This window comes from Pagrus major, chromosome 21, assembly GCF_040436345.1.
Source record: "Pagrus major chromosome 21, Pma_NU_1.0".
NCBI classification, from domain to species: domain Eukaryota; kingdom Metazoa; phylum Chordata; class Actinopteri; order Spariformes; family Sparidae; genus Pagrus; species Pagrus major.
In genome coordinates, this window is record NC_133235.1 from 24,340,708 (window position 1) to 24,358,914 (window position 18,207).

The 18,207-nt window shown below is 43.0% G+C and overlaps 1 protein-coding gene across 2 annotated transcripts in view; it reads left to right on the top strand.

Moving 5' to 3' along the window:
- The window catches only part of gpc5c (glypican 5c), a 105,716-nt gene extending 87,797 nt beyond the window's left edge, over window positions 1–17,919 (top strand). For both annotated transcript variants that reach the window (XM_073490549.1, XM_073490548.1), the window contains exon 8: window positions 15,801–17,919. In XM_073490549.1, the coding sequence (XP_073346650.1) occupies window positions 15,801–15,988 (188 nt within the window). In that variant the 3' untranslated portion in view covers window positions 15,989–17,919. The remainder of the gene's footprint in view (window positions 1–15,800) is intronic.
- Window positions 17,920–18,207: the final 288 nt, after the last annotated feature.

An 18,207-nucleotide genomic window follows, 5' to 3' on the forward strand; every position in this document is an offset into this window, starting at 1 on the left:
AGGAGCAAATATACACTCGTATATGCACATAACAGCAGCAGAGACCAGGTTACCTGTGGCTTGTAAAGGTCATCAGGAGAAACTGTATGCTGTGACAAGCAGACAAGCAAACACAATGAAGACAGGCCCAGTGATAAGATCCTCGCTGGAGTAGGCTGAGCCTCTTTGACTTTCCCAGATCTTCTGCAAGACTGCAGAAATGCAGATGCTGATTCAGCAGTCTCTTCATACCATGTTAACTCAGACCAACACAAATGCACATTTTGCACGGCGGGCTAACCACGTACCCACAGGTGCCTTATTACGTGTACCCAATTAAATACAACAGACATTGGGGATTGCCTTGTGGGTGTTTAAGATTCTGACCACATAGCCACAGCGTCCCCATTTCGACTTTGGCTGAGGACCTTTGTTGCGTGTCATCCTCACTCTGTTTTGTCTTCATAGCCTGTCACCTTGCCATACTCCCTGCCATCAAAACAAAGGCAAAAAAAGCCCCGGAATATCTTTCGGAAATATTCAGAAGACATTCAATATTCTTTTCACATACCAGCAAACCTTTTATCTGTTTTGAGTTGCTTGAGTCACAGCATTTGAAAAACTTTTCCAAATAATTTAAATGGCATTTTAACGAACAACAAGTTTAAATATATTCTAAATTTGCCCCATTGTGAGTATTGCCCATTAGACACAAAAGACATTAAATAAATGCAAATCAGCCACCCTATGGCCACCAAGCAAACACTGACATCATCTTTTTATCCTCCTGTTCTAACAACTTCAGTAAGAGGTGTCAGCAACAGCCCTCTCCAGCTTCATATCACTTTTCGGTATGTTAGAGGATGTCCACTTTTAAGCAATCTGATCACTTATAATGCATTTTATCTTAAATTAGATTATCTTTGGCAACTAAACCCCAATCACATAACCAGTTTCATTATGTCCAATCGCATTTACAATCATCTACCCCTCATTTTGTACTCCCTTGCCCCTCAGAACAGAGCTACAAGGGGTATCTGTTGAAATCTCCCCATATGAAATGAGAACAATCTTCAAAGACCCTCATACGTCATCAGTTGTCATTGATGGCATTTATCTAAACAGATGTAACCAGACATTTCCTTATGCCGTCTTCAGCTGTGGTGATTTCTCTTGCATTACTGTGGCAATAACATAGCAACCGGTGCTCCTACCCTCCCAGTCTGCACTGATTTAAAGGAACAGCACCAAGTGCAGCAACTTTGCTGCTAGACTTAAGTTAAAGTTTGAAATATGTCAAAGTGTGGGACTGTCATGCACAAATCAGCAAGCTAGCTAGACATCAGCAAACTTGCAGTGATTGTTTTATGCTTATTACAAAGAAAAGGACCATAATACATTGAAATGACGGAGAGTTCTCATAACCCTTGGTTTGAATTGTGCCTCTTAAAAAACCTCAGTTTGGAGGTCCATGCAACTATAACACTTGGCCCAACTACTTAATCCCAACTCCTTGGCATGAACACACAAAACAGAGGGATAGGGCTAAGTGGTATGGGGCAAGGGGTGAACTGGGATCGGGCTATGCAATCAGCACACCTTACACCTACTGGCCTAGTTTCACCAAAGAGTGTGAAGAAGACTTTCCACACCACAACACTGCTAATAAACCAATCGATAGCCAATCAATAGCCATTACATTCCCTGTTACACGCAGCTCTGGACAGGTCTTTTCTGCCCTGCTCCTTGTTGTGATGTGGATAAAAGTTGCCAGCCTTTCTTCGAGCTGTGACAGCAGCAGTAGTATTCCACCAGCAGGGGATAATCAATCAAAACCACTGTCTGAGAGTTACAGAACAAAACCCATTAGTCTGTGCTCAAAGTATAAATCCATATCCTGGTAAGCCCTGTTGCCTGTACAACTGTCGTTTAGGGTTCAAAAGAATATTTATCATCTGGTAACAAAATTATGCTGGAAAGGTGATTGGTTTATTGGTGTCTATAAAAAACAAATTACAGCATTGGCCCTATTATAAGACATCTCTGACAATAAGACACCATTTGCTCCTCCAAAGACTGATGCCAAGAGGTGGGCAACACTTGTCCAGTGACGCATGGACAGTCCATTTTTGGGACATCATTCACCAGCCAAGCCCGGCTTTGATCTCGGCTGTGGGCATGTTCAGCTATTTGGCAATTTCCGAAGCTTTCAGGTGGATAACAGCTAATAATACCTCACACTCCCCTGTCAAGCTCTTTGAAGTGACCAGTTTGGAGTTCAGGGATTTTTCTAATGATTAGCATTTTAAAGACCTTTTCATTATTAGTTTTACATTATAATTCTTGGCCTCTTGATGTTTTTTGATGATGTCTGACTCTGTGATCACCAAGTTATGTTTGATAATTGTCATTTCCGTGCAATATTGACTTGGATTTACATATTTCTAATTCTCTTCACAAATAGTACCTGAACTTTTTGTTAATTATCCAAACATCACCTTTGGCAAGTGTGAAATGAATTCCTCGCTTGGGTGAGGTTGTTATGCATTATTGGAGTAGGAGGCACATTTGAACTTCCATCTGTCTGTGCATTTGTTTGCCTCTGTGTAACTGTGGCACAGCTCCCAAGGTCCATGTTAAAAGGGAGCATGACCGCCCACTGTTCTGCTAAGAGAGACTTCATCACCAAGCTAATGAACAGCACTAATCTGCAGAAAACAGACTCACTGTCTCTATCATCACTCAGATGTGATGGAACTGCTGCAAGTCTTGCTGAGGAGATAGGATGCATGCATACAGCCTCGTACACACTGAAACTATGTTTAAGAATGCATATGTGATGCCTCATGCATACACATCTGAGATCAAAAGTGAAGGGTTATAGGAAACCATGTGAAAAGTGAGCTAAAAATGCAACGGTTTCCTGCTAAACAAAGGTTTAAAACTTCAGACAAGACTTGGAAAAGTCACATTCTTTTCACATACTCCAATTAGCTTTCCACCACTTAAGAAAGTGCAGTCTGAGTGCATGATGTCATGCCTGTTTGATCTCGGTTCAGATCCTCCTCGCCTGAAGACATGCTAGTGCAGTCTGTGTGCCAGCTAAACAAGGCCTGGTCATGTACGAGCTGCCATGACCACAGCCATGAACAGGAGAATAAATCAGTAAATCTTTAATGAACCATATCATTCCTCTCCCCTGCAGCTATGAGAGCCTCTTCTGTGGTACATTTTGTGGCGTGACTATGGCTTATTAACTGTATTAGCCCGGGAACACTTATGGCTGCTCCTTCCAAAGGAGCTATTCATTTGTAGCTAGCTCATTAACGTATTAATCTCTAAAAGACCCACGGTGGCACATTAGACGACTATCTCTCCATTAGGAAGAGAAAGGAGACTCCAAATGTCTGTGCATCAAAAGGTAGAACAGTACTTTATTTGTCTGTCTGCTTCCGTGAGTCGAGCAGGCTTGCCTGAGTCTCTGGCAGAGTAGGCGCAGCCTTTTCTGTCCTGGCCTTTTGTGCAGATCTGGAAAAACAGACAGGCAAACCGAGCAGAAGATATGTTATTTCTTCTTATATTGGAAGTGCAGGAGAATATACTGTAGTTTGTTTTTTGTTTTTTTAATTTATTTTTTATTTTTATGAAATCTTAGAGGAGTTTAGGATAGAATGTGGGAGACAATCTGCCTGGCAAAGGTGTGGGAAGTCATAAAAACAAAAGGAGAAAGCAAGTTATCCTTCTTAGAGGGGGAGGAGAATGCAGGAATAAACACTTCCAATGATTGAGCCAGGGGGATGTGTAGCGCAAAAGTGTGAATCGTGCAGCCATGAAAGTACAATTCTCTTTTGGTTACAAACACCATCTGTCTGGAACGCTGGTGAGCTCATCAAGAAAGCGAGGAAGACACCCCCGGCATTGCTCATATACCCTGCACTTCAGTGGCTATACCTGTCTATTAGCGTGAAGCCACTGGCAATGATTGTTTTCTTTTGCCATTCTGTCAAAGAACATAATTATCCAACTATGACAAGATGGAAAGATTTAAGAGTGGATCAGTGTGGTGCTGTCATTCCTGAACAGAAGGAAAATTATATTAACTTTGCTTTCCTCTCATTGCGTATTGCTCATACAGAAGGAAACAGCTGTGTGTGTGTGTGTGTGTGAGAGAGAGAGAGAGAGAGAGAGAGAGAGAGAGAGAGAGAGAGTGTGTGTGTGTGTGTGTGACTGTAAACCTGACCCCTAGGGAAGTAAACTCTGACCACTATTTCACATCCACAGCTGCTGTATTTTTGTGGACATTTCATTTACCAAAAAAATGAAGTAAAGTTTTAGTTAGTAACACACACACAGACACACACCCATTCAAAGACACGGAGGGTGGCTCTGTGTGGCATGAGAAGGCTCCAATCAGCAGATTTTGAAGTTAAGGCTGAAGGACACCAGAGCAAAACCTGCGCTCCCCATCTATCAATGTCCAGTGTAATATGCAGTTTATATTTTGCTATCCACAGCTCTATAAAACACAGGGATCTAATTTTACCTCTTGAATGTTCAGAAAACTGCACAGTATTATATAGGTAATGACCTTGAACCTGGCCTTGATACAGTGATTCAACTCTGACGTAACGGTCTCATAAAGCTCGTCAGTTGCCGGTGTGTTTGTACCTGAATGTCAAAGGCATTGAAACAACTTCTCTCCAAAGCCTATAAGGCCATAAAGGTGTGCGGCAGCTGTTCGCCCTGGCAGGAAAAGCACATTCCTAAAATGAACGGCTGCTCGGCCAGGATATGGCCAACCTACACCAGTGTTAGCAGGATTACACTGAATCGGCCCGAAGCCCACTAGAGCCTGCTGTTGCCCTGGACCCAGCACACACCTGCCTTTCATGTTGGAAAACTTGCAAGATGGAGAAAAGAGCGGTGATTAAGGGTGCAATGCTGCAAGCTAGGATCTGAGAGAGGACACACGGTCAGAGGTTAAAAGTTAAAACAATGGAGTTGTAATGCCATAGAGCCATATGATGTGATCTAACAGGACAAGAGGTAACGAAGGCGTAGAAGTACAGCTAACATTGGGATAAAATGTTCAGACCTGAAGTTCAGAGAAGACGATTGCAACATTGAAAACCTATGATGCAATCTACCGTGAGAGAGGGGGGTTAGGAGGGTGGGTGAGGGATTTGGTGCTTGTATTCTCTTCCAGGCCGGGTAGAACCAATCCACCCCTTGATCTTCCCATCCTAGGTCCTGGGGACTGGCGTGCGTAGAGGCCGGCTGGCCAGCAGATGTAGTGGCTGTGTCCCTGTGCGGATATTACCAGTGGGACTGCCATTTCCCCTTAGCCTTTCATCTGGAGCTCAAGGGGCTGAGAGTGAGCTCCGCGGGGCAGAGTAGGGTTGGGGAAGAAGGAACAAGGGGATCAGAGATGGCTTTGGCTGGGCAGGAAGATGGTCTGGTTTGCGGATGAATGTGGGAGGAGTGAGTCACACTCATGCTCAGATATGCAGAGTCATCTGTTTGTTCTATCTGACTTTGTGATTAATATAATTTTGTCAATACTTGCCTTGACAAAATCTATAAACGATGATGAGAAATAGCCACATCATTCCCTATGTAATGTATATGGAGAAAGAACTTTCTAACAGAACAATTACAGGGATAATCCTTTGGACTAACATGTATTCAAACCATTTGTTACAACTCTAACTTCCTCACAGATATTCTGTCTTATTATAATAACCCTATCACACATTTTTTTATCGTACACATCAGCATTTGTGATCAACTCTCTCCCAATTCCTGCTACCCCCATCCATCCCTTTTTATATCAGCGTCCACCTTCTCTTTCATTGGTCTCCTTTTCCATCCTAGCTTGGAATATTCTGCCCTGTGGTTTTTATGGCACTTTGAGAGCATATTAGCTTAAAGGGCTCCCTAGGCATGCGGTCATCAGAGGAGAATGGTTCTCATTAGCCGGCATCATCATTTCCTTTCTAAGCAGTATCAGTGAGGCTTTTATGACTGAGCTTCTCCAGGACACCTTTGGGACCCTAGTTGGGAAACACCAAGAATGTCTGGTGTGACAACAGCTTTCAAACTAAAGGTGGTTACTACCTCGGTGAAGAGTTAGTGAACATGATACGTACAATTTAGCATTTTGTATGGTTGCTATGAGCTTTAAAGCAGAGCAACAAGGAATGTTAGTGACTCAGTGCTCTGATACCATAGCCACATAAAAGTCTTAACTACAGTACCACAGAAGGAACTGTTATTCACCAATATAACAAGAAATCCTTACAACATTTGCAGGTTTCCAAGCAGTAAATGGTTTTTTAAAGATGGTTTCCAGACTCATAAAGTGTGCTTTATTGAAACCTGCGAAGGCAATGGATATGACTTGAATTTTATTGTGTGCAAAACACACTTGCACACCACCGTCTGCCGTGGCACCTAGTCAAGCTCAGAATACACTTTTGGGTGTTCATTGGGACCAGATTTAATCAGTTCTCAATGAATTTGTGGATATATTTTGTTGCTGGCTACACACACTAACAGACAGACCTACAGCTGAGGCGACTTAGTGATGGCCCTCGTTTATTTGGCTGCTTTATTAATGCCCATACCGGGCTTCTCTGCTGGGGGTTGGGGTCGGGATTGGATGGAAAGGTAGAAGGGGGGGCTGCGTTAATGACCCCCTTGACTTTCTTGACTCGCCTGAAGCCCAGCCCTGGCTGAACACAGAAACTGGCATTCCTGCTGTAACACGGCACTGAGCAAATAAAGGCCAACATTCCATTGATATTGAAAAATACAGTAGAAGGATAAGCAGGGATGAGTCTGATCCTCTTTGTCTCAGCTCAGCCTGGTATGAAGGGGAAATACAGACTAGGTGAGGGAAGAAGGAGAGATGGAATGGAAGGACTTGGGGTGGGTACTTCTATCTCAAACTCAACAAAATCAGAGTATCCGCTTTAGATAGCAGAGGTGCATTAGCATTGCATGAGAGGTCAGATAATGGAGGTTGGTTGCAATGAGCCAATTTTTGTATCGACTACCTGTAGTGCGAGTCTGTGTGCAGCTTTGTATATGTGTGCGCATCAAAGGGACGCAAGACACTTCATTAAAGGCCTATCCTATTGACCAGCAGTGAGAGTGACAAAGCCCTTCTCCCTTATCCATAATTGATGTGGCAATTAGAGCTGAACCTAGAACACACTGTCAGGCCTGAGGGCCGGGAGGGGGCTGACCTCTCACTGCTTCAGCTGATTACAGATCAGATAGGAACAGCCCCTGACAGAGTACTAAGTAATTTCATTCTAAAACTGCAGTCAGTTATGCAACCAGGAGTTTACATCAAAGTATTTGACTCACCCCCACAAAATCAAACATTTATAACATCACAGCACAAGTTTTTTTTTTCCCCCCTAACCCACACAGATTTCTGAAAACACTTTGAAGTTGAAAAGGCAAGTATCACTTAGATCAGTTTAATTCAGAGGCGGCTGGTCACATGGAGCAACACAAGGCTGCATTCTCCTCTCTCTGTCTTACTTTGTGTGGGTGCTGCTGCTGCTGCTGCTGCTGCTGCTGCTTCTTGGTGTCGCTGAGCAGGTAGCACCCTAATGACAGCTTACACTAAAGGCTCCTTTCTGTACTTCACTCCGTAGTGTCACTTGAACATCAACAGCAGGCTCTGAAAGGTTGAACGTGTCATTGGATTCTCTACTACACTCAAAGTCACAGAGAGAGAAAAGGGACAATCAGAACAGGTGAAAGCGTGCAACTGTAGATTTCTGCACTGCTTGGCTGATTCCAGTGGGCATGTGTGAAATGTTATGTCAGAAGACGCACGGTGACAGTGTCTCTCGAGGTGCTTCCCGACGCACACTTCCTCTCGACTGTAATGGATGGCAATGAGGTGTCTGCGTGCATGTGTGCAAGAGAGCAGAATAATATGAATGCAAGTTTATCCCTGCCTCCTTCACGCTCGTCTGTCTACAAGGACAACCTGACACCTGCCAATGCAATGAGGCATCTGGTGTTTGAGTGCACACAGGTGTTTGTGTGTGACTGAACACTTGTATCAGCTGAAATCAGTGTTGGGAAGATGGTGTGTTCGCATCTGTCTGTTAGATTGAGGAGTTGTTCTGGGCCTTTAACTTCTGTCTTGCTTAGAGGCTGCTTTCTTCTCAGGACTCCCCTCCATCTTGAGAATCTGTCACATTGACTGGTGGAGGTCACTGTCCTCCCAGGGCCCCCTTTGCCTATTTGTTTCTGTGTGTATGTGTTTGTGTGGGAGTAAATCTTAATCTTGCCAAGGAGCTTAATCGTCTAGTACAGCCAAGAATCGCACTGGGCAGATTCCATTGCACTGATCCCTGCTCCCGAGTTGCCATGCTGCTATGCCCGTTGCTAGGTTAGCTGTAGGCTAAGATCTGTACCCCACTGGTGCCCCTGTATTCTTGCCCCTTTAGCCCCACGAGTGGCCTGCCAGAGACCCTGTACCAGTCCTGGATTCCCTACATAGGTTGCCTGTGAACCAGAAAGCCAGTTCCCAGAGAAGTGAGTTTGTGTGTGTTACCCAGAATACGGAATAGGGAGATTAGTTTGACGGGCGAGGAGCCCCTGGCTGACATGGCACCACATAAAGAGTGAGTCGTGGACAAAAACAGCACAGAGATGGATGGCCAGTAATGAACTGTGTGAATGCTTCCTCCCCTTCTCTCCACCCTCTAACCTTAGCCTTCTTTGTAAGAAAGTGTGTGTGAAAAGAGATAAGAAGACACTGTGCAAGTGCTTTGGAAGGTAAATGTCTGTGGGTGAGACAGTGAAAGAGAGGCCTTAAAAACATAGTGACCCAGAGAGTTTTAGCATTCTCCAGCTGCACCAAACAATGTCAGGACACCCATGATCCATAGCCACCAAGAGCTACATCAGTCTTTTATTGGTGTCTGATCGGAAGCAGAATGATAGCTCTGCATCTCAGTAATGCTCGCTTCATCCAGGAATAAAAAGAGGCTTGTGCATACCACTTGGTGTGATGGGACTCCACATGCTATCAACTTTTGTGGTGTGTGAAAATGATGAGAATGGTGCAACCAAGTAGTAACAATGGACGTGTGTATACATGAGAGCTATCACACAGCTTAACGACACAACATGACATAGGTTTAAACAATCACTGTGGTGAAATTTATAATCAATTGCATTACATGTGCCAGTGCTAAACCAGAGAAGTGGAACATTGTTCCACATCTGTGTCTCTTCCCTCGCTTCACTTGGGAAACAGAGAGCCTCTTGCTCTCACAGGGAGAGATGGCAGGTAGCAAATATCTGGCAAAGGTCACACATCAGGTTGGATCAGAGGAGAGCGCCTTGTCCCTGTTAATGACAGGGAGTAATGGTACAAATCATTTTTACTGACTTCACTGCATTTGAAAAATGGTGAGCTGGCGCCCACACTTCAAAGACATATTGGCTATTGCGTAAAGATCTTGTTTTACAGCAAATAAGGATTGATCTAGCAAATCAACTGTGTCATTATTCAGCTGCTGGGGAGAGATGTCACAGGAAAAAGCTGGATAAGCCGTACTGTTCCCTCTAAGTCTTGAAGTTATGCTGGAACCAAGCACACATGTGGAAACGGGTGACTAGCTAATCACATATCGTCTCACTGCTAATTTCAAACACCGTGTCCGGCTGCACCATGAGCGTGTGTAAATCTTTGCGTCCGTATACATGCTTACATTTATGTGTCTGCCTCGGTAAGTGGTAAAAAAATGTGTCAGAGGTCACCTCTTAATGAAACATCGCCGTGAGGCAGGTCCAGTGGCCTTGTCAAAACCCGGGCTCCTGAGCTGCTTTACAACGCCCCCACGCCCCCCCTCCGCATCCGTCTCCTATCAGCCGCTTAGCAGGGAGAAGACCTTCAAGGTTATGGCAGGGGTGTGAGTTTAGAGAGAGGAAGATGCTGAGAATATGGGAGGAGGAGGAAGTTACTGACCTCCAAACACCTCCACCACTCTCCCTCCATCGCGTCATAAATCAAACCTCCACGTTCTGACTTTCCTTGTGATCGTACACAGCAAGCAGAGGAGTGAAAACAGCCACAGATGCCTTAAATGGTAAACAGGTCAAAGTATTGTATTTATACAAAATTAATAAAAAAGAATGGCATAGCTATGTTTGCAGTGGCTACAAGTCAGTGTTGAGTCTTGAGTCTTGAATAGCTGCCTTGTCATCTTGGTAGACTATACTGTGTCAACTTGCTAAGCCCCAGTATACAGTAGCACCATTCCTCACTGGATTACAGCTCTGCAGCTTGTGTTCAGCCAAGTCCACGTGCAGACACAACCCACACAAACACACACAACCATGAACACATTTCCATCTTAGTTTCCTGGGTCAACTCATTAGATTTGTCCCTTAATGAACTCTTTGCGCTGTTGAGTGTATGAGTTTGTTTTTTAGGCGTATAGTGTACATTCATGCTGGCTGTGTATTCTTGTCTACAGTATGTATGACGTGCTGAGGAAAGGAGAGACTAAATCTTATCAGTTGAAGACAGAGGGAGGAATTTTTTAGAACAGTTCGCTTCTTCTCTTTGCATTGGTTTGAGGATTTAATCTATGTGCTGGCAAAGCAAAAGAAACATGGAGGAGAAGAGAGAAGGAAAGAGAGAGAGCAAGAGGTGGAGAGTAGCAGTAGAAAACAGACAAGAAGACAAGAAATGATGGCCGAGGCGTTTGTTATTCCTCCCACTCACCTTCCAACCCTTATTCCTCCTTTCCTCTCTCCTCCCCTCCCCTCCCTCCTTCGTCTTGGCGAGAGCCCGAGGTCCACCTCCTCTTCGGTGCTGTGGCCAGGCTCGTTGGAGGCAGCTGTTGTTGCTCCCTCGACCAGTGGGAAAAATGGAGGCTACTCCAAACTCGCAAGCTGCCCATCTGGAGAGGCATTAGTGGCAAAGGACACTGAACCATTTCTCACACGCTAAGCCAACACAGAGGTCAACAAGGTGGGAGAGGACTGAACATCCCTCCTTAACAAGCTACAGCCTCGGGTTGAGCTGCAATGCCTTCTTGAACTGAATGTGTAGAAATGAAGGCAACACATCGCAGTACAGAGTGTTGAATGTTCAGATGTACAAAGTGATATGATCATTATTGGCCTCGTTCAAACCAAGAAATACTCTGAAATACTCTGCAAACTTGTTGCAGATGGAGAAAGTCACTCTGGAAGAGTTGTTGCTCCCATGCTGGGAGCTGGGAAGCGGGCAGAGGCGGAGTTCCAGGCGGAGTTCACGGGCCAAACAATGATACTCTCCCAGTTCTGTCCTCCCACACCACCACACAACCCTGCAGTAATCTCAGGGTTGTGCAATTAGCACCTCATTCAGACCAAATCAGGCGATCTCTCTCTTCATGACCGCAGGGTTAAACTGCAGGGTTTAATGACAAATGAAAGCTACTACAACCCATTTTTTACACTCGTATAGGGTCAACATTTACATACGTATGCATATTTACTTCATTGAATTTATATGTGGTTTTGTAAAGCCCTCTTAGCACTCAAGTTCTGTGCGTCTCTTTGGTTTCCTTCACACTCTGTCACTGTTCAGTGCCCATTATGAAGCATTGTACCACTCAAATCACATGCTCTTTTACTGCTGGGAAACATGTGTCATTGACTGTTGCTGTAAAAGGAGAAGCATGTTGACGTGCTATTGCATTGCCTTGAAGTCACCGAGGTGATTGATTCCATCTGACTTGATACATGTGACGATGGATCTTCATCCTTATGCCGAAAAGCCAAACAAACTGTTTTCCTCTCTTAACCCACTACGTAATATCTCACTCCCTTCCTCCCTCTGTTTTTCTGTTTCGCTTGTTCTCCCTTTTTTTTCTCCTCACCATATTTAGGGGATTTACACAAGAGCCAGCTTATGAAGCAGGGCTTATCTGCTAACATTGTCTCATTATGACAACAACATCACATTCCATTATGCTCCTGCTCTCCTGTTTTTCCTTCTCTTTGTACCTCAGGTTGTTGGTTGCTTACAGGGACTTAACTTTTTGTAATACAGCTCTTTTTTCCTCAAGCTTCCACTGTATCTCTTTATTACTTTTATAATTTAGTTCTTTTTTAACTTTTGCCGGGTGATGTGGCTGAAAAACATATCCATATTATGTGATAAACATTGACATCAAATAATATATAAATATTATCATCACGTAACAAATCCAAACTATGTGATTGAGAGCTTTGTGTAGAGCTTGTTGGCCAAATGTTAAGGTTTTTTCCATGACCTGAAAAAGTCTGAGGGTCTTCCCACTTGTCAAGAACCTTTCAGTGGTAAATCTGCCAAAAACAATAAATGTTGAGAGTTTTTTTTTTTAAAGATTTTGCATTGTTTAAAAGTCATTTCTCTCTTCGAGATAAATATGACACAGTATATTATTATAGCTCAGTATTAAATGATAACTGTGCTGCAAAATTTTACTGCATCTGTCAATGTCAAGCTGTGTTTTCAGAGCGCTGCACCATCCCTATTTCACAACACACGTTCATCTGTTCTCAAGACTTCCCAGACCACAACAATTACATCTTTTTTTTGTTTAAAAATTGTTTTAATCTATTTATAAAAAGTATTCCCGGTGCAAAGTATTTCAAACAGATGGACCAAAGTACTATTTCAAGTGATCCCTCCATCAAATTTTAGACACTTGTTTGGGTCCAGGTCATAACAGCAGCACATGAGAAGGAGTACTTTTCCCAGGCCATGTCCTCTATCTCACTGTAAAGGATACTGGAACACACTCTGGTTGGGATACATAATCTATTGTACGTTTTCTGGGTCTTTTCCAGGGTCTCAATATACTCCTTTAGGGCATGTGTCGGGTACTTTGAGCTATGGTATATTTATAAATGAATCTGCCACGTCAGATGCAATTTTGATTGCATTTGAAAGGAAATGAGAAATTAATTAGAAAAACATGTCTTTCATTTCTTTTCTTTTATTCCCCTCCCAGCTGGTGGCACTCTAGACAATCCCCTAGTTTGGTTTTGCCTCAAAACAGATCTGGATAGATGATTAGTTTGATGGGTACTGACTCTCTGCCTTGTCACTTTATTTAATTGCATCTTATTTTATTTTGTTTCAAAGTTCGCAAAGCTTTCTAATACCATGCATTCCAAAATATCTACCTTATGTAAGAAAGACAGTTTAACTTTTTGGCAGTATTGTTGTCTATACTGTAATTGGTTGTTCTGGCATGGAACTGCCGCGCTAATTATCTAGTTGGTTAGCCTGTAGTGGGGTAGTATTAGCATTGTGTTGGCCCATTCAAGTGCTGTTTTCTGACATCTCCCTGATGAGATTCAGCCCATTTCCATTGAAACAAAACAGCAATCTGATTTGGGATAAATGATGTCTTTGTCTATTGTATACTGGAACAACAAAAACCATTGGCACGGGAAACGCTCTCTAGAGCCCTGCCTAGCCCTATTCACACATGCATACACATGCACGCATACAAACCCAAGTGCACTGTAGGGATGGGTTTGATATGCTCTCTCAGCTCTACAAAACAATGTATTCTTTAGATTTACACAAACGGCCATGCCAGGTGTGAAAGTAAAACTTGTTATTGGGTGACAGCATAAAAAGAGCGATGCGTTTTGTTCTTTTATGACAGTGTGGAAGTCATTTCAGTTATGTATCCCAAGCTTTTTGCGTGGGATGCCATGACTTTTCACCTTTTTATGGATGTAATAAAATCTGATAACGCATCACACACCTGGCTGTCTAGTTGCTGTAACTGCACTTAATTAGACAACTGAATTCGAGACAGATCAGTTTAACACACACTGGTGGGAATCATTGCAAACTTGGCCTGTTTTCCTGACAGTGACAGCTCAAGAGCTTTGGCACTGTCAGTAGTCTGATACTTAGCTCCCTGCCTATTAGAACACACACATTTCACCCATATACCTCTGTAGCCACTACTAACACAAGGATTGCATAGACCCTAACCCCCTACATGGGTAAAACTTAATGTATGACACTTGCCAGGTCTTGTAGATATAATGTTAAAATTAGAAAAAAAAAACGACTAGACCTTTGACACATATTTTGTTGAGTTGTGTACTTATTTTCCCAAATGGTTCAACAATGTTCAAACCCAGAGAAAGTTTACTAAAGGGAATGATGGTTTTAATTTGGTTGACTGTTGTTACTTCTGAGAAAGAGAGGGGTTAGCCCTAACCCTGAATACAAAAACATATAAAAACCATTACCTCATCTGTGAACATTTGTGCATCAGATAGTTTTTCATCAGCAATGGTGTTTTTTTAATGCTGATTTCACCACCAGCGAAACAAGTCTGACGACCCGAATGATTTGTGTTTATTTGTGTTACTCACATAAGTGTTTATTCACCTGTAAAAGCCAGAGACTCTGGTTCTCTCTCTGCCTTTGCCTTCTCCTCTCTATATTGTCTCCATGAAGTGAAGTAATCTCTGAGCTCTTCCTTCGATAAATGGTTCCAGATCAAAGCAGAATCTGACGTGACTACCGGTGTTTAGGTCTGGCTCCACACTCGACATTCTCCTTCAGAAAGAGCTAATAACGTTATTTCTTCTTAAATTTATGGTAGTTTGGCGATTTTAAAGATGCCTGGTTTGCACAGGATTTCCCATGTCGCACGAGTGACAATTCTCGTGATGATTCTCGAACCGATCAGTGGTCTGCAGTGTTTTCATGTCACCTTTTAGTACTGGCTCAGCTTTTACCTCGACCAAGGTGATACCAAAATAATACCAGATTCTATCCACAATGGAAGAAGAAAAAAGAGCGAGTGGAGTTGAGCCTAGCGGCACCATGTAGTGGGAAGAGCAACTTAAGTTACGCAAGTTAAGTGGCATTTAATTGGTACGTGAGAGTGTGTAGAGCACTTCGCTGTGCTGAGAGTGGTAATCTGTCTCTAACCCATAGATACACATATCCGGGCTGAGATAAGCAGAAAGCAGAGTGGGTGATCAGGAAAAAGGAATCAATTTCCTTTCCGTTCTAGAGACACCAACACACTGTCGCGTCCCAGAGGGAAGCGAGAGAAAGAGTCGCTCAGAGCCAGGGCGATGATTCTGTACGAGGATAGAAGTGATCAAGTTAAAAGGAGACCGGAGGGACAGCGAGGGGCAGAGACATGACTGAAGTCCTCCTCAAGGAAGGCTAGGATTTCACCAGTGTCAGCTGTAAAGTGTTTGTGTGTGTAACTTTATATATGTGTGTTTGTGTGGACTGTGATTCAAAGGCTTTCCTACCCTCATCACACTGATTTATCTCGATCGTACGTACTGACACAGCGAGGGCTGTCCATCATCTGCTACTGGAGATTAGACACCAAGTCAGTCCTCCGTTGTGACGTGTGGAAATGGCCGTGGGGGTTCATTTTGTATTTTACCGTGTCCCATGGGGCAGAAAAACTCAGGATATGGCAGCACAGGTTTTTTGTCTGTGTAACAAAAAGACTGAAAAGTTGCTGAATAGTAATACAGTGGCACTGTATATGCGTGTGTAAAATGTTCATAAAGTACTCTTCAAAATAAATCAGTGGTGCTTTCAACTTAAAGAGCCACATCTGTGCTTCTTCTGATGTCCATATGAACTCCCTTCAAGTGTAACAGACATAATTATAAAAAACTTTTTAATGTGGATTGTTTTTGAAAACCCTTTGAATGAGGTTATGAGCCAAACCACTTATCTGTCTGTTTCTCTCTTTCCTTCTCCCCGTCTTTCTATCTGTTTCTGTCTCTCCCAGCACACACAGAAGCCCCCAGCGAAGGGAAGCCCATTGCTAGTAAGCCTGGAGGTGACAGCGCACGCGAGAACCCTTCCAGGCCCCCCTCTGTGAAGGTGATAGGGGGCTCGCCGTCTGCCAGCTGGGCACGACCCTGGAGCCTTGCACTGCTCTTTGCTGCACTGTGCTTGCAGTGGACCCTGTTCTGATGCCAGCACCCTCTGTGAATCCGCAACCCTGCCCCTCTAGAAAACCACATACACGCACACAGACACCCATATCATATACATATCACTCATAATATCCCTACTCCTGTCCTCAACGTGCATGGATGGATGGAAAAATAAAAAAATGGAAAACAAGACGGGGCGTGGAAGAGAAGAGGACGCCGTTGTAGGAGACTGTAGACTTAAGGGGGGGGGCTCTTGCTGGAGCACCTTGTCCTGCAGCATCACCAATGTGGGTGTTTGCACAAGCTAATCCCATGCACGCTCATCTACAAAGATTAGGCTTCTTCTTGTCTGTTCTGGAGCTAGAAGTTTGTGTATACAGACACCGACACAGCCCTGCCTTTGGTGGTTCAGAATGGGACTGCGTCAGTCTGATTTTACTTAAAAACGCTTACACATATACAGACTCATATACAGTACAACTACAGCTGTTCTTTTTTTCTGCTGCTGATTTTTACTTATCCTTTCAGGCTGAAAAAAAAAAAAAAAAAACTCATCACGTCGACTGCACCAGCTATGCAGAGGAATTCAGCTCATTTGAAAACTCAACTCAATTTTCTTTTCGAGGATTAAGGAATGCATGATAGATTGATAGATCAATCCCAGGTGCCTGGCCCAGAACAGCAGATTTGATATACTCTAATGACTGTGTACCTTGGCAGGGATTAGAATGTAATGAGTTCACAGGTAGAGCACGGGCACACTTGCAAGGCTGAACACAATGTGCAGACAAACTAGGTGTGTATAGTATGTAACTGTATATAGGTGGAAAGATTTGATTGAGTGTACAAGGTTCTGATTCAACAAAAAGCTCTTAACTGATCGAGCTGAATGGGGTTTTCTTTTCTCTTCCCTTTGCTATGAATGGACTGTGCTCGTCTGCTCAATACTACATAGAAAACAATGCCAAAAAAAAAAAAACACATATAGAGATTTAATTTCTGTAACAAATAATGCAGGAATGCACATAATTTTCCAATCCCATGACATAAATGGACAGATTTTGGACGTTTGAACAAAGTTGTACATTGTTGATTTTACTAATGTTTATTGTGCGTACCGTTTTGTGTGTTTGCTCGATGAATTGCACATTAATGCATGTATAACCTACCAAGTTATCAAAATTGTTATGAAAGGATCAGGCCCCGTCTTCCGGAAAACTCATATATTGCCTTTTCCATTGCATCAGGTGTTGTCTTCCTCTCTCAAATGACAGTTTGCAACTTGAAAACAAGGAGGGAGGTCCGGCTGCAGATCTGACACAGTCAGATATAAAATACACATGTAGATTCAAACACAAACAAACAAAACATGTAGAATATTTTTTACAAAGTTGGCTGCATCTTTTGTTTGATCCCGTACAGTGGTAGCCATTGTGTAAGCTCCACTACATGAATTTATCGTACATTTTGCCAAATAAGCTCTAATGTCTCTCCAGCCACTCTTAAGCAGACCATTCCTTGGAATTTACACAGAATAAAATCACTTTCTGTTTGACTTATTATTATCTTCTATAATGGCTTCCTCTGTATACCTCTCTCTCTCTCTCTCTCTAATGTAGACGAGGTACAGTGGAGTACCTGTGTGACTGAGGATGAATGTATGGTCAATGCTATGCAGCTACAGTATTAAACCTGATAATGCCTAAAGGTTACACACATAAGCTAAAAAGGTCTTTACACTTACATGGGTCTATGTGCAGTGAAATACCTCTTCATTACCTTTATTGACTCTGCCTATATACATGACACCAACCTGTGGTTAATGGAGAAGACTAAAGCTACGTGAGGTTTTAACACTTCAGATCTGTCACATTTTGTGTTCTGTAACCATCTTTGTTTAGTTCATATAATTTCCTCCATGTGAGTTTTGTTCGCTCCTCACTGTCGATCATCGCCCCCACGAATCACTTACAGCCTTTACCTTTGCATGTGTATAAATGTACATATTTTAAGTCACGTGTCATTTGTTTTGTGTCTCATTTCCTCTTTTACGTGTCAGTATGATACAGTGCAGCTGAGCTCTATTAAAGGCGCTCTGCTTTTTTGTGCTCGTCTCGATAACCTCTCCTCAAAGAATATCGGTCACGATAGACGATGGTAAACAACAGAGATGTCAACCCAATCACCCAGTTTCTGCAAACCACTGATATGCTGAAGCTTTACATTTCTTTATGTTACAACTTTACTTTTCTTCAG